Raw genomic sequence first — 26,317 nt, forward strand, 5'->3', positions numbered from 1 at the left:
TCATTCCATAGTTAATGACGATTCAGTCTTGGGCAAAATTCAAAGACGCCAATTACAACTCTGTATCCAGTTATCACCACACAGCACCATGAGCAATGACAGGAGCCAGATGAAGTTTGAGGACATTTCTCTTTATTTTAGAAATGAGACTGTACATATGAAAAACACCACTTAGCAAGTCAAGGTGGAAGAACTTAGATAAAAATTACTCCCTGACCCCCACCCTGTGGACCTCAGTGCTGTCTCTCCCTTGGAGATGGGGTGGTACCATTTTCCCACGGCTTTAAAAAATAAAAGCAAACCACCAACTCTAATGAAATCCCTCATTGCCATGTTGCAAGGAGTCCGGGGCTCTGGCCCGTCAGTCAGACTTCTCCTTCTCCTTCATGTGTAAGAAGACGATGCTGAAGATGAGAAGCCCCAACATCATGGAGAAGGCGCTGGCGTAGTAGGGGTAGGCGGAGGGAATGAAGCGCTCATACTGCGTGTGCTGGAGTGGCCTCACGGACACCTGTGATGGGACAGAGATGGCAGGCCCTGGCCACAGGGAAGCCCAAGCAGGGCACAGCTGGCTGACAACAGGAGCTGCCACGCGTGCTTACCTGAGTGGAAGAGTACAGGTGTGTGTAGCCTAGCCGATTGTAATCCACCTTAAACTGGAACACACCATACACATCGGGCAACTTGAACTGAACACTGTACTTGCCGCCTAGGGAAGAACCAACACAATCAGGAGGGGTCTCCCAGCGCATCGCTCTGCTGCGTCTCCTATGAAGAAGTGAGGGGTGTGGGCTGTCTTCCTGCAGCATTCTCTTGCAAGAACTACCCTTACCTTTCTTCTTCAAGAAGGTTCTCACAAAAGGATCAATGCGCACAAACTCCAGCTGGATGTCATCACCATCAAAGGGGACCCATCTGCCATTTGAGAGCTGCTCAATCACGATGCTATACTCCTGAGATAAAAGGCTGGTTAGCCAGAGGTGCCGGAGATTGGAGGGACACCGCCACCTGTAGGCAGAGCTGCACTCACTTCCCACCCATGAAGTGGCAGAAGCCCTTGTCACTCAGCCCTGAACAGTGATGGCCTACACTCCTCAGCAAGGTCAATGCCTCTGGCTCAGCATCACTACCTCTTCACAGACCCGATTCCTTTGCACGGTATTCACGGCCCATCAAACTCTGGACCCAAACCACCTGCCAGGCACTTAAGACCTAACTGAAACACAGCTTCTCTTGTAAATCCAACTTCTTGGGCAGAATTAATCAGCAAAGTCCCTCCCACTGCTGCCCCCAAACAGCAAAACCCACACCTCTACCAAAGAGATCTCGTCTCACTCTTACTCCTACTTGACACAGGCTCTTACACCTAAACTGACTCTCCTAGGTGCAGAGGTTAACATCCTTATTTACGCCCTCTAGGCTGAGCACAAAATAATAAATGCTTCTGAGCTGAGCTCAATCAGCTACAGGCCCTCCCACTCCAAGCAGCTCTTACCACTAGGTCAGTGACAGTGTAGGCATTGGGAGGAGCTGTCTCGCCCACCCGATGATGGGACACCGGCCCCACACGGAGGACACCCTCCTCCTTGAACACCCAGCGGGAAAGGGCCACAGCTAGCTCGAAGTTGCCTGTCTGGGAATACCTGCGGGACGGAAAGGGGAGAAGCTAGGGTAGCAGAGCTGACTCCTTTCCAGTGGTGCCTGGTGGGCAAGACCACTCGTGGCCACCAGACAGACTCACTAGCAAGGTTCTGCCAATACAGCCCCATGCTCCTCAGGACCCACAGTTAAAGGGACACAGGAAAGATGATATGGGTGGTCTTGCTCTGGGTGTCACCTACACAACACACCATTTTCTAAAAGGAATGGTGGAGATTAGGTCTAGTTAAGTTTTTACCATCTTAAAAAGTTGGCTGTGCCAAGACTAGCTATACAGCAACAAAGTCAAGTCTTCAAATAATCTGACAGCACCTGAAGACGCTTAGCCTCCGACACTTTTAGCTACAAGCCTCCTTCCTCCCCGTATACACAGACCACACCAGCCAGACCACTGTTCCTGGGCCGCCTGGCAGCTACCTCTGGGAGCCGGGCGTGGCCTTCTGAACTGCTGAGTTGAAGAAGGCGTCGCTGAAGAAGTCGAGGGAGCCACTGAAGATGACGCGGGCATTGTTTCTGGCCTGGAGCCCAGCAATTAGGAGGGTGTTCTTTCCCACGGCATGGGGGTACTAGGAACAAAATGCAGCTGTCAGCCAAGCAGTGCCAAGTAAAGGAAAAGGTGCTGGCTCTCCCATCACAAGGACAGCACGGTACAGCCAGACCTGAAGGACTCCATCCTACCCGAGGGAGGAGCCTGACAGCACACTGCCTCTGCCTACACCCCATTCTCACAACCTGTCACTGCATCTGTCTCAGCCACATGTGCTTTCCTGGCTCTTATTTCCAAATAAAAAAGTGCTCTATGGGGCAGCGCCTGTAGCTCAAAGGAGTAAGGCGCTGGTCCCATATACCGGAGATAGTGGGTTCAAACCCAGCCCCGGCCAAAAACTGCAAAAAAATTTTAAAAAGTGCTCTGTGACTGGACCAAGGAGCTCGAGGGCTCGAGGCTGCCAAGACCCTTACCTGGGTGATGGGTTTGTCCGGGAAGAAGGAGTAGGAGGTAGAAGAGCCCGTGAGGATGTCCAACACCAAAGGGTTGTCAGGATCGGCCACCATCCTGCAGAAGGACGAGAGCTGCCCAATGGTGACCCTGGGAACCACGCCAGATGGACACGAGAAACCCTGGGGCCGTTTCTTCCCAAGAGCACATCCTTTCCTTTTCTCCCTCCATGTGATGAGGTCTCACTTAGCTCAGGCTGGTCTCAGATGCCCAGCCTCAAGCATTCTCCTGCCTCTACCTCTTGGGATTTGAGGCAAGCACCACCCTGCCCAGCTTGAATCCTTCCTAATCCTTCCTTCTTAATAGCCAAACACTTAGCTCTCTTTACGCTGTAAAAATGGAGTTTGACTCTATTTAAATATAATAAGTTAATCTCACCTACATCCTCTGAAGGGATGGGATGCCCCCAAATAATTTTGACTTGGTTTCCCAAAGTGACTCCCTCCCCCAGATTTCTGTTGGCCTCTCCTGCTCACTCACCCAACACCTCGAAAGAGGATAGGATTTAGAGCTGATTTCCCAACAATGGTTGGGGCCTTCAGCAAGTTCTCGGCGTCAGCCACGATGAGCGTATGCTGCAAGGAGCAGAGGAAGGATGGACAGTCACAAAAGGGTTCCCTGAGCCACAGAGTCCCTCCCCACTCTCTCTTGGTTCCTGGGCTAAGCCAACCTTTGCTGTATGTGCCTGAAACCTAGAAGGTGATTACCTGGCCAAGGTCTGAGATGTCATAGTTGTGATGGTCAATGACAGCCGTTTTCTCCTCATCAAACTCGATCCCACACTCACTGCCCAGCTCTCGCAGAGGGTCACCTGCACAGATCCAAGAAAATGGCTGGCTGAGTTCTTATGGGTGAGCCCTAGGCAAACAGTCCTGGCTTCCTCCCAACACTCCAGTGGCCAGCTCCAGCACCCAGCAGCTGCATCAAGCTAGGTTCAGCCCCAAACAGACCCCTGGACAACAGCACAGTTCCTGGAAACCAGGGTTCCCAGTCCTTGAAGACCCAGGTCTCACTGCCTCTGGTCACCGGAAAGCAAAGAAGGGGTCGAATGCCAAATGGAGCTGCATTCTCACTGACACCCTGGCCAAGGCCTACCCAACAAATGCCAGTGCGGCAGCTTCCATCTATAAAGCTCTCTAAGCACCCTGGAGAAATGGCACAAAGCACCAGAACTTCCCAGGACAGACTTACCAATGTCTGAGCTGGCAGCTACGAGGACACTGCCTCCACCATCAATAAAGGCGCTGATGGTCTCCACGTTTATGTTGCCTCCAAAATCTGAAATAAGGTACCAGACACAGTGACCCGAAGGTCTCCTCTCCCTGCTCCTCTGACATCTGGGGCGCGCAGGGCAGGGAAGTACAGACCAGACACATTCAGTTGCAGAGTAGTGTCTCATGGAGGTCAAAATGGGTGAGGTTCACCACACCACATCTACAAAGGGATGGCCCCCCCACTCTCCCAACGTGAAGATTCAAAATAATGGCTTAGATTTATAAACGTCTTGAGGTTTATATGAAATAGTAGAACAGACTGGATGCAGTGGCTCACGCCTGTAATCTCAACACATCGGAAGGCTAAGATCTCTTGAGGCCAGGAGTGCAAGACTTGCCTAAGCAATAGTGAGACCTTGTCTCTACAAAAAATAGAAAAATGAGCTAGGTGTGGTGGTGTGGGCGGGCGGGCAGGCAGTCCCAGCTATTCAGGAGGCTGAGGCAGGAAGAATGCTTGAACCCGGAACCTTGAGGTTGCTGTGAGCACTCTAGACTGGGTGACAGAGTGAGACTTTGTTTCCACAAAAAGAAAAAAGAATCTTCTGGGCGGCGCCTGTGGCTCAGTCGGTAAGGCGCCGGCCCCATATACCGAAGGTGGTGGGTTCAAACCCAGCCCCGGCTGAACTGCAACCAAAAAATAGCTGAGCATTGTGGCAGGCACCTGTAGTCCCAGCTACTCGGGAGGCTGAGGCAAGAGAATCGCTTAAGCCCAGGAGTTGGAGGTTGCTGTGAGCTGTGTGATGCCACGGCACTCTACAGAGGGCCATAAAGGGAGACTCTGTCTCTACAAAAAAAAAAAAAAAAAAAAAGAATCTTCTCCAAAGCATACCCTGATGTTCTACACTAGGTAATGAAGCAGCAGTTCATTTATTCACTAACTACTATTTAGGAGCTAAGAAGAAAGAGACAGTGGGAGAGTGGTGCTATTAAGCCAAGGCCCTGCAGGGAAGGCTGACACGTGAAATCTGAGAAGACGTCAGAGCGAGCCATGGGATAAGAAGATCCCTGGCACAGAAAATAATGGGTGCAGAGTCCCCAAAGCAGGTGCCTATGGGCACCAGCAAAGGGCCTGGTGTAGCTCAGCTGGAGAAAAAGCGGTGAGCAGCAGCAGATGAGGCTGGGGTGAAACAAAGCCAGCAGGTCACCTAAGGTTTTGCATTCGACATGAGGGCTGGGGCCATGGGAACCACCAGAGTCTGAGCAAGACAGCGACAGGATCTCATTTACATGTGTGTGGATGTATTTTTTCTTCTTTCTTTTTTTTTAGAGACAGGGTCTCACTGCATTGCCCAGACTAGAGTACAGTGGCCTGACTGTAGCTCACTGCAGCCCTGAACTCCTGGACTCAAGTACCCTCCTGCCTCAACCTCCCAGGTAGCTGGGACTACAGGTGCGCACCATGGGGCCTGGGTAATTTTTTCATGTTTTGTAGGGACAGGGTCTCACTATTGCCCAGGCTGGCCTCAAACTCCTAGCCTCAAGCAATCCTCCACCTTGGCTTCCCAAAGTTCTGAAATTACTGGCTGGAGCCAACATGCAGCTGTATTTTTAAAGGACAATCTGGCAGCCAGTGGAGACTTGAGTATGAGGATGAGGGTGGATGCAGGGATGGGTTAGGCCACTGTGAAAACCCAGGCTGCGAAGAGTGCTGACTGGAACTCGGCAACAGCGGTGGAAGTGGGTGGAGTGGCCCCACGTGCTCTGAAGGTGAAGCTGCAGGATAGACAGGAACTTTTGACAGTGATAGGTGCACAGGGATGGGCCCAAGGAGTCCAGCTGAGCAACTGGGAGGATGGAAGTGCCAATTTACTGAGGCTGGACAGAGAAGTTTATCTATCTATTAGGCAGCTGGAAATGGGTTTATAAAATGACTCTGTACAGATCTGAATATACCTCTATTCTGAGGAGCAATTTTTAGGAGAAAATAAAAAACCAATATAGCTAGGCATGGTGGCTCACACCTGTAATCCCAGCACTTTGGGAGGCCAAGATAGGAGGATCTCTTGAGGCCAAGAATTTGAGACCAGCCTATGCAACATAACAAGACTTAGTCTCTACAAAAAAAAAAAAAAAAAAAAATTTAGCTAGGTGTGGTGGCTTGAGCTTATAGTCCCCAGCTACTTGGGAGACTGAGACAGAAGGATCACTTGAGCCCAGAAGTTTGAGGTTGCAGTGAGCTATGATCACATCACTGCACTCCAGTCTGGGCAACAAAGCAAGACCCATCTCAAAAAAGAAAAAAAACAAAAACAAAAACCCATCTTATTTTACCTCTGGGTTAAACAGACTTGAGACCTCTTCTGACTCTCTATCTCTCATAGACAGAGATATTTAGAAAGCCAGCTAGCCACCCTCCTGCAGAGGCCAGGCAGAGTCTTTCAAACACAGCCTGTTGGTATAGTGCAGTGGTTTTCAACCTGGGGTGATTTTTGCCCCTTCGGGCAACACCTGCTGACATTCTAGCTGTCAGAATGATGGGAAGGTAACTACTGGCATCTAGTGGGCAGAGGCCAAGAATTATCTGGTCTGAAATGTCAAGACTGCTACTGTTGAAAAACCCTTGTATAGTGAAAAGAACACAGGTTTTGAAATTAAGACAGCCTGGGATTAACACCAGGCAAATCCCTTCGCCTTTCTGAGCCCATTTCCCCATCTTCAGAATAAAGATCCAGTTTTTTCTAGGTATAGAGGGTGTGCTAAGGATCTTCCCCTGTAGCCATTACTGCACGCAGCCTGGGAGCCTCCTGATTCTAGAGAGGGTAAACGGTGGTCACAGGACCAGAGAAGGCTCTCGGGGCAGGGTAGGCCAAAACCCTACCCTGAAACCTTCTCCCCAAGGGTGTCCTAGATGATTTCCTAAAGCAGCATCTTCTGAAGTTTGGGAGCCACTCCACAGGGGCAGGAAAGGTGACAAACAGTGATGTGGAGACAGAGCTTTAAAGAGTTACTCCGCTTCCAATTATTTTTCAAGCTTTCTCCATCAGAGAACATCTTAGTTCGATACTCATCTTAAAACTTGTCTACTTGCTAATCTCCTTTTTAAAGAGAGAACCTCTGGCTAAAAGTCTTCAGAGGGCAGCACCATCTGGCTAAAACTAAACAGCCTTGTTTTTATTCTATTTACAGTCACCTTCTACTCACACCAAGCAATGAGGACTGGCTTTTCATTTTCCCAGTGCTGATACTGGGTTCACTATTAGTTCCCTTTTAAATTGTAATTTGAGGGTTTTTTTTGAAGCAGATCAATTTGAAGAAAAATATTAGGTAATCGTTAGCACAGGTGATAAAAATATAAAAATCACGAAGGATGTGCTCAAGTGACCACCACTGCAGAAACACTGTTTAAGGCTCTCTGATGTTTCCCTGATCAACAGTATCCTCTCTGAACTGTCTCCTGATCAGTCTCATTCACTGCTTCTTTCCTTCCCATCTATCTCCAGAAGCACAACGTGGACGATTCCTCCACTTCATCTTCCAGCCCAACACGGGGTTTTCACGTATTTATTTTTATCCCCTTAAAGATAGACTGAAAGAACTCAACAAACTCCTGCTCCATAACACCTCACCCAGTCTGGCACCTAGTACTCATCTCAGAGTTCCAAACACAGCAAAAACCTGGCAAATACCAATGACTGTGCTGAAAGCTCCCTTCACTGGCCCAGTCATTTGAAGATTTCAACTTGTCCAATCTGGGGTCATATCTGCCCAGCTACTCTTGTCTTCAATAAGCCAATTCCAAAGGCACATGTTGTAGGGGAGTTGGGAGTAACATGGTAAGTGACAGGAGCTTAAGGAAAAATACTTGAGGGATTTGGCAGAACCCAGTATCATAGTGCCAAGGACACAAAAGGTTTCCTAAGTTTCATCAAGTGAAGGGAGAGATGGCAGTCCTGTCTTACCTCAGACACATCGACAATTTGAGCCTTTTGAGAAAAAGATAAACTGAAGCAAATAAGGAAGAGAATGACAAGCACGCTCACCAAAAAAATAATTAATTGTTAAAAATTTTAAAAACATGGCAAAAGGGAAATAGTCAAAGGAACAGGAGCTACTTAGTCTGGAGAGGAAACTGAACAGGCTGTAACTATATGAAGGCTATTCCTCCAAGCAAGATAAGCATTATAGTTATTCTCTAAGGCACTGGGTAGTGTAAGAACAAAACAAAGTGGGAAGTAAGAGACAAATTTCAGTTTATTATAAGAACTTTTTTTTTTTTTTGAGACAGGGCCTCAAGCTGTCGCCCTGGGTAGAGTGCCGTGGCATCAGCGCAACCTCCAACTCCTGAGCTCAAGCGATTCTCTTGCCTCAGCCTCCCGAGTAGCTGGGACTACAGGCGCCCACCACAATGCCAGGCTATTTTTTGGTTGTAGTTGTCACTGTTGTTTGGCAGGCCTGGGCTGGATTCGAACCCGCCAGCTGTGGTGTATGTGGCTGGTGCCTTAGCCGCTTCAGCCGAGGCATAAGAACTTCTTAACAGAATTGTCCAGTGGTGGAATGGATTGCCTCAGAAGACAGGAATACTCTAGTACAGTGGTTCTCAACCTTCCTAATGCCGCGACCCTTTAATACAGTTCCTCATGATGTGGTGACCCCCAACCATAAAATTATTCTCGTTGCTACTTCATAACTTTAATTTTGCTACTGTTATGAATCATAATGTAAATATCTGATATGCAGGATGTTCTTAGGTGACCCCCAAATGGGTCGCAATCCACAGGTTGAGAACCGCTGCTCTAGTACATATTGGATAATCTAGCCAAGATAGTCATTTTGTTCAACTAGCTTTATTCTAGGCCCCTGGACATACCCATCCATCCTCAAATGGGTTAGGGGTTGGGGGGAGCTAGATAACTTCAAAGGCTCATTTTTCAGTCTGAGACTACAAATCCATCGGAATTCTTAAGATCAATACACATCCAGGGCGGCGCCTGTGGCTCAGTGGGTAGGGCACCAGCCCCATATACCAAGGGTGGCGGATTCAAACCCAGGCCCAGCTAAACTGCAACAACAACAACAACAAAAAAAAACAGCCAGGTGTTGTGGCGGGTGCCTGTAGTCCCAGCTTCTCCAGAGGCTGAGGCAAAAGAATGGCCTAAGCCCAGGAGTTGGAGGTTGCTGTGAGCTGTGACACCACAGCACTCTACTGAGGGCGATGAAGTGAGACTGTCTCAAAAAAAAAAAAAAATACACATCATATTAATAACATGCCATTTCTTCTTTCCACACAGGCAAACCCAAACAGGGGGCTCTCCATCTTTCTATCTGGCCCTTTATAAAGAAAATTTCCTTCTCAGTAGAGCAGCAGGGCCCCAGGTTCCATGATCTGTGTAGCAACACTTGACCCCAGAACCCTATGCTGTGTCAGAAAGATGTTCCCTCCTGGGCCCCCGCTCAGAAATCAACATTTTTCTCTCCTCTGTAGCAGCAGTGCCCACAGCTGGCAATCCCTCTGTGTGGCCAAGAACCAGAGGAAAGTGACCCATCAGTACTGGGCCTCGAATCCCAGTTCTGGAAATGACGCGTGACCTTACCTTCTACCGATGGGGAGAAGATGATAAGATTGTCATACAGGAACTCTCCATACTTAATGAGGGACAGGCTGGGGTCATCAGCGGTCTTGAAGGTGAGTTCAAAGCCCCGCTCTGGAAAAGAAAACAGGTAGCTGAGGCAGACTGGACGCAAAGGGAAACCCCTGCGGCAGACGTCGCGACCTCCCACCCCAAGCTGCAGGCCAGACCTGGACAGCCTGCTATAGAAATGAGACCGGGCGTGAGGGAAGGTGGTGTGTGCCCTCCGGGCACAGTACATCCACTCAGTAATGCTGGCCCCGATCCCTGCTAGGTGGTGTGGGCCGTTCCAACCCTAGACCCTCACCCGCCGCCCCCTCGGATCCCGCTCTCACCCTTCAAGCTCCGGAAGAAAAGCGAGTGCGTCTCCCGCAGGTTGAGGTTGTCCAGCAGCACTAAGGTGCGGGGGCCGCTGGCGAAGACCGAGCCAAGCCAGAGCAACAACAGCCAAAAAGGAGCCCAAGCACGGGCACCGCTCCCGGACTCCATCTTCCTCATTTTGCCAAAGAACCCTGCACCTGGGCACCGGAAGTGCCCCATCTAGGGTCCCCCAATCGCGGCTCGTGGCCGTGCAGTACACCCGGAAGTGATCGGGGTACGCAGAGGCAACGAGACCAGAGCCGCAGCTTTGGCGGCCAGCAATGGAGAGCACCGCCGGAAGCGCCCCGGTTAGAGGCGGGTTCCTTGAACTCTATTGGTGGAAGGAGCGCGAGGCCCCGCCTCACCAGAGAAAAGGCTAAACCCTAGACTGACAGCTCTGCAGCCAGGGCCAATCACCATGGCCCAGCGCCCCTGCCTCCGCCCAGTCCGGGTTCCCGCCTCACCCCCCAGCCCGCTTTCCGCAGCTCGAGGTAGGCCTCGGCCTCGGAGGGTCTACCTCTTAGCTGGCGTGGTCTTCACAGACCAGGACGGACTCGGGACTGGGAACCAGACCCCACCTCCACCATCTCTAAGGAGGAAGGGGTTGGAAAATTAAGATCAGAGACAGCGGCATTTTGGACGTCACGCCTGCCACTCAGGTCTCCAGGAGCTTTGGCCGGTGCTTGTCCCACCCAACTTGGTTGCCCACGGTGCAGACAGTGTAGATGGGCTGTGCACGGGCCAAGCGATTAAAAGGTTCTAGCTTTGGAATCGGAGCTGGGCTCAGTTCCAAACCTCCGCCTCTCTCTCGCTACGATGCCCAGGTGGGTCTCAAACACCCGGCCTCCCAAAGCGCTGGGATGACAGGCAGGAGCACCTGGCCAAACCTCCTAGGGCGGGGTTTGGAAGCACTTTGCACAGTGCTAGGCTGAGCATCCACTCAGTAATGCTGGCCCCGATCCCTGCTAGGTTGATACAGGGGCCGTCCACGTCACCTCAAACCTGGCTCTGTCCCACCATAAAGCTAAGTTAAAACTACCATAAGCAGTTCCAAGACTTACGTTCTCTGGGGCCAAGCTAATTGTGGAGAGAAAAGGTAACAGTTTTTTTATGACATGTCCACCAACCCAAGAATTGGGCAAAAATCACAACTTTCTTCCATGCATCTCCTTGAGCTACACCTCTAACTTCTGCTCCAAAGCCCAGCCTTCTCACCCTCTGCACATAATGCCACGTCAATCTACCTCTAATTCAGACCCAGCAGTGCCAACTTGTTCAGGAGTCCGCCACAGCTCAGGGACACCCTAAGGCTGTTCACTCTAAGATGGCCAGTTACTCATCTCAGCAGCGTCTTCCTCTTCTCAGCCTTTAACATACCTTGAGCTTCCCCAACTCGTGCCTTTTGCTCAAGCAGCTCCCTCTACCGGGAGCACCCTCCCTACACTCCCACCTTAGACCTCACAGGTCAGGATCTTCATCCTTTATGGGAGCCCCACCCAGTGCTGCTTCTTTCAGAAAGCTACTGTTTCCCATAAAAGTCTGATCTCCCTCTAATTCAGTATGCACTGCAGCCTGCCTCTGGTTAGCTCATCTCTAGTTATCTATGCACCTTCCACCCCGGTTCCTCCAGAGCGTGAGCTCCTTGGGCCAGGCATGTGGCTTGTGGAGCCTGCCACAAAACTGATGCAAAATAGGAAGAGAACTAACATGGAGCACCTACACCCCAGGAGCTTTACATACCCTCTCATTTCACATTCATGATAACCTAGGTGAGGTAGGTGCTACCCCATTTCACGGATGAGGCTCAGTTCCCTCAGAGGGTGGGGTACCCAACTAGGGGAGAGGATACAATGGGCAAGGGGCAGATGTGTCCTAGGTAGCCCCTTAGCTGGGCCCAGAGTGGCCTGGATTCATTTCTGGCTAAGTCAGGATACCCAATTCCAGCACAGTCCCCTGAGGACTGTCAAAATGTGGGCCCTTTTCTGGCCTCAGCAAGACACGGCCATATATCCCACAACAAGGGCTCTGTTCCTGGGTTACAGCTCCTTTCAGAATCTAAAGGGTTCAGATGCTCTGGAAAAAATGAACTTGCACTCACAATTGCAGAGAGTTGCAGAGATCCTAGAGTCTGTTTGTTCTAAAGGTCTCAGGCAGTTAAGAACCCCTGCTCCAGAAAGGGCTTCCCCATGGTAGCCAGGCATAAATGGTAAGGAGGGACCCCAAGAGACACCGTCAGAGGGTCAGGGAAGGAGCGCTTATCCTAAAAGGCAGTTTATTGGGCAGCTTAATGTGATGTGGCCTTCTCTAGGCCACAAACCAGCTGGCAGTGGGCAGCATGGGAAGAGCTGCTCTAGGACTTCTGTCCACCCTGCCTGGCAGGCCTGCCCTCGAGAAATGGGGCCAGTCGGATGAAGACACAACTCTCAACTGCCGGGATTCTGAGCTTTATCCATGTGACAGTTGCTGCCCTCTCTTCCAGGGCTGCTGAAGGCCATGAAGCAGGTCTGAGGCTTCTGAGGTAAAGACCAACACTGGTGGGTAACAAAGGGCAGGCTCTGTGGCAGGTGAGATGGTGGGAACACTGAGGCGGCACAGATAGCTGCCACACAGGAAAGCCCAGCCTGAGGGATTCACGCCTCAGGCAGGGGGTTGTTCTTGGGGAACAGGGAAGGGAATGTGTCTTCCCAGGGCTGAGAGACCCCTTGGGCCCCTGGATCACTGTGGGGGCAGGTGGGAGGAGGCCTGGTTGGGGCTGTCCTGGGAGGGCCCGGCAGTCTCTAGAAGCCTAAAGGCAGGTAGCAGCAGGCAGCTGTATTCACAGAAGCTCACTGCCAAAGTTGCTTTTGCTTTTCTTCCGCTTGGCCTTGGTGAAAGGGATTTCAAGGGACTCGAGGCGGAAGGGCCGGGGCTGGGGCATTTCAGAGGCCTGGGTGGGCGAAATGGCAGGGTTGCTGCTGAGGCCTGGTGGCGAGTTGTGATGTGCTGTAGGGAAGAGAGCAGAAGATGCTGGTTAAGTCAGGAGAGAAGCAAGGAGACAGAGAATGCCCCAAGTATGCAGAGTGGGGAATCTGGCCCACCCCCCACCCAGTCAGAGGGACCCAGGCACAGACCCAGCACTACGTCTCCCTCCAAAGGGTCTGGGCCAGGCTAGGGTTTTACAGCCTCAGACTGAGGCCACCTGGGATCTGAAGCCAAGACAAGCCTGGGTTCACGGCCCAGCTCCCCCACTTCCTAGCAGTAGAGCCTTGGCAAGCCACTTCCCCTCTCTGAGCCTCAGTTTCCTCATCTGCAGCATGGGCACAGTGCCTGGCACTCAGCAGGGACTAGTTTCTTCCCCATCCTCTTTCCCCCCCTTATTCCTCTATCTCTTAAATAACCTTACTGTGGTGCTGAGATTTGTTTTCTATTAATGTTTTATTGGAAGCTCTGTAGGCTTTGCTTTTAGTAGTAAAAGCAGAATGAAGTCAATTCTTGAAACCATGTTTAGCTTTTTGCCCCCCTTGATAGATAAGAGTCAGCCACCCTCATTTGGAGACTATACTGAGGAAGCTGGTAAGTACCCAGACCCGTGCTGAGGGCCTATTGGGTGTCAGAGGAGACAGCACCTCCCCTCAAGGAGACAGAGGGGTGGAGGAGAGAGGATACTACATTTGAGTACCTACTGTGTGCTGGGGCCTGGGCTGGGCTATTTCCCTACCTTGTCACATCTAATCCTGATGACTAAGTATTGTCCCCCTCATTTTATAGCTGAGGAAACTGAGGCTCAGAGAGGAAGGGAGTTTTTGAAGTCAGGTTTGGTGGGAGGGGAGGAGGGTGGAAGAACCAATGGGAAGAGGTTGGAGAAGCTGGCAGGCAGGCACTCACTGAGGCTCTTCATGAGGTCCGTGCTGAGGATCTGGCTGGCCCGCTTGGGTCGGAAGTAGTTACTGGCGATATTTTCACTGTCACTGCGACTTAGCATCAGCTTGTAGCGGTCTTCTTCCTGCTGAGATTACAAATCCTCCCAGGTCAAGGCCCTGTGTTTGTGCAGTCCTCATCCGGGCCCCTGGCCTAGGGCTGAGCAGCCTCTGGAAGCCAATGGAGTCGGGGGGTGGGGGGGGTGTCCCTGATTACCTTCCCCCAGGGCTAGAGCAGTCACTGGCCACCTTGGGGTACCCTACACCATCGACCCTGAATTCTTGGTGTAGGATCCAAGGCAGCTCAGGGCCAGGGTCACAATGTCCAGCCTACACCCTATCTCCCCTTCCTCAAGACGGGAAGTGCCTTATTCTCTCCTGCAAAGCTCAAAACACAGTATCCTTGCCAGCTCCAGCTAGGGCAAGGGTGATACTATGCGCTCCAGTGTACCCCAGCAGTAACACAGTACTGTGCCTGGCTCAGACGTATGTTGTACCATCATCAGAGCTGGAGTTCCAGCCTTACTGTCACCTTTGTTGTCATTATTTCTCATTGCTGTCATGGACCTGCTTTCCTCAGTCTGAATCTCTTCCTTCAGGGAACTTCCCTTCTCCCACCTGACATGGATCCAGTGGGATGAGGGGATCACAGTCCCCTATGCTACACAGCGGCCATGTAATCCAGACTGTGCCATCATAGAACATCTTCCTGAACTTAACAACTGGCCTGTGACCTACTCTTGGCAGAGAGCCAATCAGAATCTTTCCCTAAACTTTGGTTTAAGAAAGCTTTAAAAGACTAAGTCTCAGCTGGGCACTGTGGCTCGTACTCACAATCCCAGCATTTTGGGAGGGTGAGGTAGGAAGATTGCTTGAGGCTGGGAGTTTGAGACCTGCCTGGGCAACATAGCAAGACTCTTATGTACAAAAATTTTTTTTAATTAGCCAGGTATGATGGCACATACCTGTAGTCCCAGCTACCTGGGAGCCTTAGACAGGAGGATTGCTTGAGCCCAGGAATTCAAGGCTATTGTGAGTTATGATCATACCACTGCTCTCTAGCCTGGGTGACAGAGGGAGACCCTGTCTCAAAAAAAAAAGGAGACCAGTCTCTCTTCCTTTTGGATTACTAAATGCCAGCAGCCATCTTTCCTGCCATGCTGAGAAAGCCTGTATTCCAAGGAAGCGGAAATGAGTGAAGACAGACACAGAAGTCCTACTCTTTGAGCCCCTAGATCCAGCCATGCCTGAAATTGGTCCACTTACATGAACCAATACGCTCCCTATTCTGCTTAGGATTGTTTAGTTTCTGTCACTTGGGACTAAAGCATTCTGACAGAACCTCTTGTGGGCCCAGGTTAAGAATGTTTTTATTCCAGGGCAGCGCCTGTGGCTCAGTGGGTAGGGCGCCAGCCCCATATACCGAGAGTGTTGGGTTCGAACCCAGCCCCCACCAAACTGCAACAAAAAAATAGCCATGCGTTGGGGCGGACGTCTGTAGTCCCAGCTACTCTGGGCCTAAGACTCTCCTAAACCCAGGAGTTGGAGGTTGCTGTGAGCTCTGATGTCACAGCACTCTACTGAGGGCGATAAAGTCAGACTCTGTCTCTAAAAAAAAAGGAATGCTTTTATTCTGGCAGCTACTTTTCCTTTTTTATGAAGTTGAGCTCTCAAAGCAGCCAATCCAGCTTTAGACTAGCACAAGAGGTTCCCTGTGGTGACTCTGAATTGCCCAGGCAGAGATGTTTGGCTGGAATTTGTTAACCTCTGAGTGGCCTTATCTTGACTGTAAAGGTGTGTGCTGTATGAGTCTTCTGACATATTTGCAAATGGTTTGGAGTAGGATCAGCAAATTATGGTGATGGGCCAAATCTGGCCTGCAGACTGTTTTTGTAAATAAGGTTTTATTGAAACATACCACTGAAGTATTATCTATGGCTATTCTTGCGCTACCATGGCAGAGTTGAGTGGCTATGACAGAGACCGTATGGCCCACAAAGCCTCCAAACTTTCTCGATTAACTTAGTTGGTAGCTACTGTCCCCAGCAGCCACCAGAGGCCCAGACAGAAACGCACCAGCAGGGGGCCGCCTGTGTGGGTTCCTCTCTGTTGCCATGCCTGGCTTAAGGATGTGTAATAAAAATTCTTAAGCACTCACGTGGTGTCTGTGCCATTGAAGCTGTGCCTGGTGCAACCCAGGAGGTGGCCTCCCTGCCACCACACCCCATGCTTTTCTGTCCGGGCCTCTGGGAGCCACAGGGGACAGTAGCTACCAGCTAAATTAACAGAGAACTCAAAGGGTTTCGTTCAAAACAGACATACATTTCTGTCGCACTACAGAAGATGAGAGAGATGAGATGAATGTGACTTTAGAATCCCCATTACTGTTTATGGACCCTTTGAAGACCCTTTTGGTCTGAAGATAGTTGGGACCCAGGGAATAAGAATGTGCCACGTGTCCTTTGGGTTTGGGTCTGAAGCCTGTGTTCTACACCACCAGGTTGACCTCCCTAGAACCATCTGCTTTCTCCCTGGTTCTTTATAGCTATAAGTTTCCTTGGGTTTTTGTCTTTTTGAGACAGAGTCTCACTCTATTGCCTAGACTGGAGTACACTGGTGTCATCATAGCTCACTGCAACCTCCAACTCCTGGCTCAAGTGATCCTCTTGCCTCAGCCTCCCAAGTAGCTAGAACTACAGGTGCACACCACCATGCCCGGGTAATTTTTCTATTTTTTTTTTTTTATAGCAATCGGGTCTCACTATCCTGCCCAGGCTGGTCTCAAACTCCTAGCTTCAAGTGTCTCCTACCTCAGCCTCTCAAAGTGCCAGGATTATAGGAATGAACCACCATGCCCAACCTGTAAGTGCCTTTGAATCGGGGCCCAAATGGGTTGAGGGTCTAGGTGCCAACAGAGAGGCACAGAAAAGGGTCCAGGTTAGGCCTCCTGGCTTTTTAATCCATAGAAGATCAGCCTCTGAAGTTATGCAAACCCACAGCATTCTGGGGGCAAAGCCCTGCCAGATCCCCAGGCCTCCCGTCCCTCCCTCTCCCAGGGCCTCACCACATTGGGCTCCCCGTTGTCCGCTGCAGAGGTTTTGCGGGCTGGTTTGTTCTGTGGCCCAATTGGAACTGCTATGAGAAAACAAAAGCTGGAGTCTCTGCTGCATGGTACAAGCAAGGCCCAGAAGGTGCAAGGGGGCCACAGCACTCTGTGGTGGGGGTCAGACCCAGCTCAGGCTTCAAAATAGAGGAGGACACTTCCCAGCCCAAGCCTAGGGATGACTTTGGGAAACACAAGAGGAGGATTCAGACACCAGAGGAGCCACTCCCCTGTCCAGGCAAGGTAATAAGTGGATGGGGGCAGGCAGAAAGGCTGCTGCTGCCCACAGCACGGGTCTGAGCACAGATGGTGTCAATACCATCCATAAACAGCAGAGGGGAAGGACCTGGAAAAACACTGACGGTGGGGGAGGGAGGGAGAGCTTCAGGAGGCCACTGTGGGCTCCCCAAATGAACATAGCCAGGTCTGTGGCTGGAGAAAGATCCACGGCAAATATGACTTTACTCTGAGATCTATCAGAGGTGAGGGACCTTCAAGGTCATCTCATCTAACCGCTTTGGGTTTTTTGTTTGTTTTTTGAGACTGAGTCTCATTATATCGCCCTTGGTAGAGTGCTGTGGCATCACAGTTCACAGCAACCTCAAACTCTTGGGCTTAAGCGATCCTCTTGCCTCAGCCTCCCAAGTAGCTGGGACTACAGGCACCTGCCACAACACCCGGCTATTTTTTTTTTGTTGTCATTGTTTAGCAGGCCCTGGCTGTGTTCGAAACTGCCACCTTTGGTGTATGTGGCTGGCACCATAACCCCTGTGCTACGGGTGCTGAGCCTATCCAATCTCTTTGTAAAGAAGCCCAGAGAGGGACAGTGATCTTCATAAGGTCACACAGGAGGTTGGTGGCAAAGGCAGAATTTGAACCAGGCCTGAAACTCTAAACACCTGGTTTCTACCGTGGTCCCACCACTCACTGCTATGACTGACTTTATGCCACTTTTATCTCCTCTGACATTTAGTTTCCACGTATGTAAAATAGCCTTTATCCCCTAGAAGGCTGTGGTCAGTGTTGACAGCGATGATGACAACGTTAACACCAAGCACTCTATGTACCAGGCGTCGCTGTGAGGGTTTTAGGTATATTAACACACTTTTATCCTCACAGCAACTTTAAGGAAGGTGCTTCATTTCATAGATGAGGACACTGGGTCCCAAAGAGGTCACACAGAGAATGGTGCGCTCAGAATTCCAGCTGACGTCTGTCTACGTCCGGAACACACCACCTTCCCAGAGCCCCTATATGACCTGGGGCCACATGTCTGCCGCACCCACAGCCTGCAGGACAGGGGACCTCGAGGCAGGGCAGGAGGGCAAGGGCCAGGGGGCTCCTGACCTACAGGGAGGCTGGTCTTTATGATGAAGGGCTCTGGGATTTTCCAGAAGCCGTTATCCTCATCCCAGCAGGACTCGCGACGAATCTTCTCCAGGTTGCTGTAGTTACAATCCCTGCGAATCAGGGGCTGCACCTGCTCCAGGAGCTGCTGGAAGAACATGGAGTCTCGTTCCTGCCGACGGATGGTGGCCAAGTAATCGATCTTCTCCAGCTCAAACTCCGACTGCAGATCCTTGATCTCCACCTCTGCTGCCCGAAGCTGAAGGCAAAGGATGACAAACGTCTGAGCGGGGAAGAGATGCCTCACCCTCCACCTGCCACCCCTGTCCTGCCAGCACCTACTCAGCGTCTGTTCGCTGCTCTGCTCACGCATCCACCCTTATCTCCACCATCCAGCCAGCCAGCCCTCCATCCACCCCACTTCTCTGACAACCACTGATCCACCCACCTATCCACTGGCTCATCTCCCACCCTCTACCCAGCATTTAAATGAGGACCTCATGTGTCCACAACCCTGCAAATTATAGGGGGAAAGTTGATCATCAACCCAACAGCCAGCCCTTAGTCATTATCCCCCACAAGTACATTGTCTTGGGGGCCTTTTATTCCCCACTGTCCTAAAAGATCTCAGAGCACCGCATGAGTGGTGTTTCTAAGGGGAGCAACAGGCAGCAACTCTCAGAATCAACCGTCCTCACTTTCCCACTGCCATGGTATGCTTGTTAGAGTGTGATGAACCCTGGACTTAAGAGTCGGGCCCACCCTGATTTGACCAGAGTTTCCAGGTCTGCTAGACTGGCCCTCCATTCTCTCCTGAGCACAGGTGACTGCCAGCCCCAGCTATGACCACATACTCCTCCCAGGTCCCTGGTGCACAGTCCACTTCCTCAAAGGGCCAGGTCAGTCTGATTAGTAAAGAAGGACATTGTAAATTCATGGGAATGACCATAATCCTGCTGGGAACACCGGGTAGGACACAAGATAAGCCATCACGGAGGGGCTGGTAGACAGGGTTTCAACTGAGTCAGTAACGCTGCAGCCAACAGAAGGAATCTGGACAAGGACTCTTCTTGCAACAAAAGAAACCTCCAGAAGGAAGCATAACCCCACTAACACCTTGATTTGAGCCGTGTGGACTTCCAAACAGAGGAACTAGCCCTGCTATCCCCAGACTTTGGCCTATAGAACTGTTACATAATAAATTAGTGGAGTTTTAAACTAAATTGTAATTTGTGGTAGCAGCCCAACAGAGCTCTCTTTAGAATTACACGCCCATAGGCAGAGAAGGGCTCTGCTGAATGAGGAAACTAAGCCACCTTCAAGCTCTGCCTTCAACTGTTAACTGCTAGTCCAGAAAACCAAGACATACAAAGTAAACAGAAAAGAGGAGTGTATGTAATCAAAGCTACTGATTGAAACAGAAAATGAAAATCAAAAAATTTCAGTGTTGAAAATTTTCCCCCAAAGCACAAACACAGAACCACATGAGACAATTAAAAATATTAACACAACACTCCGACTTGAATAAATGTTCTTCTTTTTTTTTTTCCCGAGACAGAGTTTCACTTTATCAGCCTTGGTAGAGTGCTGTGGCGTCATAGCTCACAGCAACCTCCAACTCCTGGGTTTTAGGCAATTCTCTTGCCTCAGCCTCCCGAGTAGCTGGGACTACAGGCGCCCGCCACAACGCCCGGCTATTTCTTTGTTGCAGTTTGGCCGGGGCTGGGTTTGAACCCACCACCCTCGGCATATGGGGCCAGCGCCCTACTCACTGAGCCATAGGCACTGCCCTAAATAAATGTTCTTAAACAGGTATTCACAGGCATGACCTTTCCCAGTCAAAAAACTTAAAACAGAAATGGACCAAAAAAACAAGGTGTGAAATGGAAGGCTAAGCTCGGTGGCTCATACCTATAATCCCAGCACTCTGGGGGGCTGAGGCGGGTGGATCACGAGTTCAAGACCAGCCTGAACAAGAATGAGACCCCTATCTCTACTAAAAACAGAAAAACTAGCTGGGCATCGTGGTGGGCACCTGTAGTCCCAGCTACTTGGGGGACTGAGGCAGAAGGATGTGAAATGGGATGTTAATGGAAAGAAGGAGCGTTAAGAAAAGGTATGAAGGCTCAGCTGGCTTGGGGCCTACAGCGGCTCGGGGCGCCAGCCACATGCACCGGAACTGGTGGGTTTGAATCCAGCCCGGGCCTGCCAGATGACAATGACAGCTACAACCAAGAAATGGCCCAGCGTTGTGGCAGGCGCCTGTAGTCCCAGCTACTTGGGAGGCTGAGGCAAGAGAGTCGCTTAAGCCCAGGAGTTGGAGGTTGCTGTGAGCTGTGATGTCACAGCACTCTACCCAGGGTGACAGCCTGAGGCTCTGTCTCAAAAAAAAAAAAGAAAAGAAAAAGTATGAAGGCTTGGCGCCTGTGCTCAGTGGTTAGGGCGCCAGCCACATACACCGAGGTAGGTGGGTTAGAACCGGGCCCAGGCCTGCTAAACAACAATGATGACTGCAACAACAACAACAAAAATAGCTGGGCACTGGGGCAGACGCTTGTAGTCCCACCTACCTGGGAGGCTGAGACAAGAGAATCGCTTAAGCCCAAGAGTTAGAGTTTGCTGTGAGCTGTCATGCTATAGCATTCTACCAATGGCAACATAATGAGACTCTGTCTCAAAAAAAAAAAAAAAAAGAAAGAAAAAAGGTATGAAAATAGCCAAGAAAAAGAAATAAAGAGGTTAAAAGAGTAAGAAAATATCAGCTTTATGCTTTGCCAAGACCCTTTGGTTGCCAGTGGTGGGGTGGAGGGACCTGTAGATGGCCCAGGGGAGACAGCTCAGCAGGAAGTGAGAGACCTGGAGGGCAGAGCACTCTGCTCTACCTTCCTCCAGCCACATCCGCTCCTTTCTGCTCCAACACCAAGCTGGCCTTGCTCCTGTGCTAGGCTCTGCCTGAATCCTCTGCCCCCACCACCTCAGGGCCAGCTTTCTATCTCTGAGGTCCCCCAGAAGTCTGTCCTCCATGAGAAGGTCACTGTCCCCACCTGGGGTAGACCCAGGTATTTCTGGCTTAGCATCCCAATCTGGGCGCTGGTTTCTGAGTGCATTCGCACTGTGGAAATGAATCCACAACACTGGAAATCATAAAGTGCTTTTGTGATTTGTGCACTTAACCATCAGCAACAATAAAAACGTAAAAGCCTTGGTGGTCCCTTCACAGCACTTACCCACCTGGCTTATTTCTCAGCTGTGCCGTTTGTCACAGAGCCATACTCCCACTGGGATAGAAGCTTCATGACAGCAGGGACCCGTTTGTCACTGTGGCCACTGTGCCCCCAGCATCATTACAGTGTGTGGCACACAGCAGGCACTTCAGAAATGCTTGGGCAAAGAAAAGAGGGCTGCCTGCCGGCCTGCCCGCCTGCCCACGGAGCGGAGCGATGCCCAGACTGGGAGGCCTCACCCATCTCGGGGCATCCCGGCAGGGGGCGCCCGCGCGCGGGCCTCACCTTCCTCTGCATTTTCTCCAGCAGCTTGCTCTTGGCCCGGACCTCCTCCTGGATGGAGTCGTAGACATTGAGCAGCACCCAGTCCCCGCTGTCCTCGTCGGAGTTCTGCAGGGCGGCCACCAGCTGCTTCTTGCGTTCGTCTGCGTAGCGCTTCCGCCGCCGGTGCTTCTCCTTCAGGTCCTTGTTCTTGGCCTGCTCCCCGCCCACCACCTGCTGCTCCAACAGCTGCAGGCTGCCAGCGCCCCGAAGGAGAAAGCGAAGGTAAAGATACCCGCCCGTCACTGAGCGCCAGCCACCCGGCAGCCCCCCAGCCACGCGGGGTCGCACCAGATCTACTAACAACCCACTCTGCAGGGAGGGAAAGCCTGGCTCAGAAAGGGGGCCCTCTCCTACCAGACCCAGCCAACCCCACGCCGGTGCACGCACCAGACAGTAAGGCTGGAAATGTTCCTGTGGGCCCAACCCTGGGCCTTCCCGGCCCCCAGCATGGACGGTCTGCGCTCTGAGGCACCAGCGTGATCACAGTAACCCCGGGCGGTGAAAGACGCTTGGTACACTCAGTGCACAGCGCTTAATCAGGCCGTGACACGCACAGTACATTTTAAACAATACTTATAATCCCAAATGCTCAAAAATGTTTATAGAGTTTTGCCCTTTAAAAGTGTAAATTTAGGGCGGCGCCTGTGGCTCAGTGAGTAGGGTGCCGGCCCCATATACCGAGGGTGGCAGGTTCGAACCTGGCCCCAGCCAAACTGCAACAAAAAAATAGCTGGGTGTTGTGGCAGGTGCCTGTAGTCCCAGCTACTCTGGAGGCTGAGGCAAGAGAATTACCTAAGTCCAAGAGCTAGAGGTTGCTGTGAGCTGTGATGCTACATCACTCTACTGAGGGCAACAAAATAAGACTCTGTCTCTAAAAAAAAAGTGCAAATTTAGGGCAGCGCCTGTGGCTCAGTGAATAGGGCCCTGGCCCCATATGCTGAGAGTGGCAGGTTCAAACCCAGCCCTGGCCAAACTGCAACAAAAAAATAGCCAGGCATTGTGGCGGGTGCCTGTAGTCCCAGCTACTTGGGAGGCTGAGGCAAGAGAATCACCTAAACCCAGGAGTTGGAGGTTGCTGTGAGCTGTGACCCACGGCACTCTACTGAGGGTGATAAAGTGAGACTCTTGTCTCTAAAGAAATAATAATAATAAATAAAAGCGGAAATTTTAGGCTGGGCTTGGTGGCTCACTCCTAGCCCTTGGGGAGGCTGAGGTGGGTGGATTGCCTGAGCTTAGAAGTTCGAGACCAGCATGAGCAAGAGTGAGACACCCCCCCCATCTTTAAAAAAAAATAGTCGGGTTGTGGTGGGTACCTGTAGTCCCAACTACCAGGAAGGCTGAGACAAGAGAATCACTTTGACCCCAAGAGTTTGAAGTTGCTGTGAGCTATGATGCCACAGCCCTCTACCAGGGTAACAAAATGAGACTGTCTCAAAAAAAAAAAAAAAAAAAAAGTGCAAATTTCAAATAAATACAGAGAAAGGCTATGTGGAACTCCCCATTGCCTAATAAAGCCCCACAAAAATGTTTCAGACCCTGCCTCTTTCCAAAGCGAGGTGAGGAGGCACTGGAGAGACTCACGGAAGGAGAGGGGAGGCCGTGCTCAAAGGAAAAAGTGGGGCTTTACAACCTGAGCAGCTGGGCTCTGGGAGCGCTGTGGCAGCCAAAGCAGAGGGACCCACATCCAAGTCACTCCTCTGTGGGAAGTCCTTCTGCTGGTCCCCATGGGGAAGAAGCCCAGGCACCCAGGAGGGCACAGAGGGTGCCCTCATCTCAACTCCCCCTGTACCCCAGCCATCCAGGTCACCCCAGCTCTAACTCCCTGCTCATCATCCTTAAACACCTAGGCTGTGTCCCACCTGTGCCTCAGGGATGCTGTGCTCTTTATCTAGAGCAGCGGTTCTCAACCTGTGGGTCTGTATTAAAGGGCCGCGGCATTAGGAAGGTTGAGAACCACTGATCTAGAATGCTGCCCCAGCATGTGTCCTGCAAAACCTACTCAGGGGCCCCTCTCCTATGCAGCCTTCCCCACCTTCACTCCACACCAGGTTGGAAACAGCCATAACACCTGCTGAGTGCTTTCTGGGCTGACATTTGACCCTCCCCACCAGCTCCTCAAAATCACCCATTTTGTAGCTGAGGAGCTGAAGCACAGAGAGCTTTAAAGTCTGCCTGCGGTGGCAGAGCTAGTGGAGGTCGGGGAGGAGGGGAACCCAGGCAGACTGCTCAGCCCATTTGCTTCCACCTGCTACTGGACGTGGCCCTCCCCAGCCTGTGTGTCTGCCTCCTGCCCTGGATTCTGGGCCCCTTGAAGGCCAAGGCCAAATCTCATACATCTTCACATCCCAGTGCCCAGCACTCAATAGTTGCTCTGTTAAATGTCTGAACTGTGGCCTCTGGGCCTGGGCCTCCCACTGCTGGAGGGAGGCTGAACCCCCGGCTGACTCTGTCACGGAGGTGGGGCTGATGCTACCATCATTTACAAAAGTGAGACCCAAGACTCAGAAAAGACTTGCACAAAGCCACACAGAGAATGAGGAAAGCCCAGATCCCCAAGTGGTCCCAGACGGTGGCCATGGGTGGCCTGTCCTAGTATAAGTGAGTCTCACGTCAGGGAGGGCTCTGGAGGCCAGGGGTCTGGGGGCTTGGCTGGAGCTGAGGGAAACCTGCATCCCCCTGCCCTGGGATCCCTAAATCCTAAAGGCCAGGTGGGCCACAGGCCCTTCACACTCCCTCCAGCAGCTGCCCCCAACAGGTGCCTGTCTAGAATCTGGAACAGCCTGTGTGGCTTCCAGAACAGGCCCTGCCCGCCAGCTCTAGCACCATGCCAGACCCTGCTGTGCCTGGAGGGAGCATCAGTACCAACCTTGCCATGTTGGAGGGACAGCAGGAAGAAGCCATGGGCACCCCCAATCCTGGGACACAGCTCTTTCCTGCCCTACTGTGGGTTCCCCAGCCCCACACTCTCGTGCTTACCGGGCCAGCACCTGCTGCTGGTCCACAACAGGCAGCAGGTCTTCGGTCAGCACAGCCACCTCCACGCCCACACTCTCCTTCCTCGTGTCTGCCACAGTTAGCGGGGCCTGGGGCTGGGGCTGGGGCTGAGGCTGAGACTGAGGCTGAGCCACTGAAGCCATCTGGGCCTCAGCCTCAGCTTCTGCGTCAAGCTCCGCAGCCAATGTCACCTCCGAAGCCCCTTCCGTGGCCTGATCAAGGTCCTGAGCACAAAGAGAAACCCAGATGGAGATGAGAAAGCCACCATGAAGACAGTGCACAGAGTTCTCCCTCTCAGAAAGGAAGCATCGCGCCCACTGTAGCCCGGACACTGCCACTGTGCACCCCAGCATCCCTGTGGTCTTCTCACTTCCTCTCTTGCCCCCATGATCCTGTCTCCACACACCAGGCAGGGCAGTCACCGTCAAATGCACACTGCTCACACCCCTTTTCTGACTAGAACCCTCTGTGGCTCCCCATTGCGTTTTCCAGAAAATCCAGTTTCCCTATGGCTGCTGTGCCCTCCCTGCCTGCTCCCTGCCCCCCCCAGCTGTCTCCTCTGTTGCTGACAAAGTCAAGATCTTTCTAGTCACAGGACCATGGCTGTTGCTGTGCATTCTGCCTGTTGCTTTCCCGGGCCCTTCCTCCTTTTCTGGGTCCCACCTCAAGGTCACTTTCTAATCAGGGCTTCTCCAACCATTCCATCTACCATCAACTGAGAACGTGCTGTGTGCCCAGTTTCCAGCCAGTGCTCAAGTCCAGACTGTCTTCTTTCTCCTTAAATGTGGGGAGACGTAAAGCCTCCTCTCACTGCCCCGGAGCCTGCTGCACTGTCTTACACAGAAGAGAAAGGTGGGGTCTGAGAACAGGGGTGTTCAATCTGGATTCCACACCCCGTAAGGGTTCCCTGCCTCGGGCCACCAGCCCTGGCATGCAGCCCTCGGCCTCCCCACACACTGGTCCTCTATTCCTTTAGACAAAGGGCTCCAGGCTATGGAAGGTTTCAAATCACCATCTGGAACAACAAGCCTCTTATTCACATGGATAATAACAAGAGAGATAAGGAGCATCTCAATTGGGAAAGAAGGAGTCAAATTATCCTTGTCTGCAGAAGATATGGTCTTATAGCTAAAGAAACCTAAAGACTCCACCAAAAAATTACTACAACTCATAAACAAATTCAGTAAATTTTAGGTTTTGGGTATTGATACAAAATCAATATACAAAAGTCAGTAGCGTTTTCATATGCCAACAGTAAACAATTTGAAGAAGAAACCAAGAAAGTAATCTCATTTATAATATGAATATTATAATACAAATGAATAATATAATACAAATGAAATAAAATGCCAAGGAATAATAAACTTAACCAAAGAAGTGATAGATCTCTATAATGAAAACTGTAAAATACTGATGAAAGAAATTGAAGAGGACGGGGCGGTGCCTGTGGCTCAAGGAGTAGGGCGCCGGTCCCATATGCCGGAGGTGGCGGGTTCAAACCTAGCCCCGGCCAAAAGCCAAAAAAAAAAAAAAGAAAGAAATTGAAGAGGACACCCAAATGAAAGATATCCC

General features: G+C 51.3%; 2 protein-coding genes and 1 long non-coding RNA gene across 11 annotated transcripts in view; 1 reads left to right on the forward strand and 2 right to left on the reverse strand.

The window, feature by feature from the left end:
• Window positions 1-179: 179 nt before the first annotated feature.
• DDOST (dolichyl-diphosphooligosaccharide--protein glycosyltransferase non-catalytic subunit) lies at window positions 180-10,161 on the reverse strand. Its single transcript, XM_053576975.1, has 11 exons — window positions 9,833-10,161; window positions 9,462-9,572; window positions 3,848-3,934; window positions 3,364-3,467; window positions 3,137-3,231; window positions 2,620-2,713; window positions 2,077-2,225; window positions 1,496-1,643; window positions 833-953; window positions 603-709; window positions 180-511 (listed from the first exon to the last, which is right to left on the reverse strand). Exons 1-11 carry the CDS (start codon window positions 10,035-10,037, stop codon window positions 362-364), a joined length of 1,371 nt encoding a protein of 456 aa, XP_053432950.1. The 5' UTR covers window positions 10,038-10,161; the 3' UTR covers window positions 180-361.
• A 198-nt stretch (window positions 10,162-10,359) lies between these two features.
• Window positions 10,360-18,391, forward strand: LOC128575361 (uncharacterized). 2 transcript variants are annotated; one of them, XR_008376984.1, is made up of 4 exons: window positions 10,360-10,516; window positions 12,237-12,375; window positions 16,502-16,615; window positions 18,275-18,391. It is a non-coding gene; the product is annotated as an uncharacterized LOC128575361 (long non-coding RNA). The 2 variants fall into 2 exon arrangements; XR_008376983.1 differs by lacking the exon at window positions 18,275-18,391 and adding an exon at window positions 18,006-18,126.
• The window catches only part of KIF17 (kinesin family member 17), a 47,554-nt gene continuing 33,605 nt past the window's right edge, over window positions 12,369-26,317 (reverse strand). Inside the window, exons 10-15 of one of the 8 annotated variants that reach the window (XM_053576979.1) lie at window positions 24,728-24,969; window positions 21,713-21,944; window positions 18,204-18,462; window positions 16,818-16,885; window positions 13,722-13,839; window positions 12,369-12,839 (exon numbers count right to left, since the gene is read on the reverse strand). In XM_053576979.1, the coding sequence (XP_053432954.1) occupies window positions 12,673-12,839; window positions 13,722-13,839; window positions 16,818-16,885; window positions 18,204-18,462; window positions 21,713-21,944; window positions 24,728-24,969 (1,086 nt within the window). In that variant the 3' untranslated portion in view covers window positions 12,369-12,672. Of the gene's footprint in view, window positions 12,840-13,678; window positions 13,925-16,817; window positions 16,889-18,203; window positions 18,463-21,712; window positions 21,945-24,727; window positions 24,970-26,317 lie in introns of those variants that run through there. The other 7 variants (XM_053576977.1, XM_053576978.1, XM_053576976.1 and 4 more) reach the window with 7 other exon arrangements.

This window comes from Nycticebus coucang, chromosome 22, assembly GCF_027406575.1.
Source record: "Nycticebus coucang isolate mNycCou1 chromosome 22, mNycCou1.pri, whole genome shotgun sequence".
NCBI classification, from domain to species: Eukaryota; Metazoa; Chordata; class Mammalia; order Primates; family Lorisidae; genus Nycticebus; species Nycticebus coucang.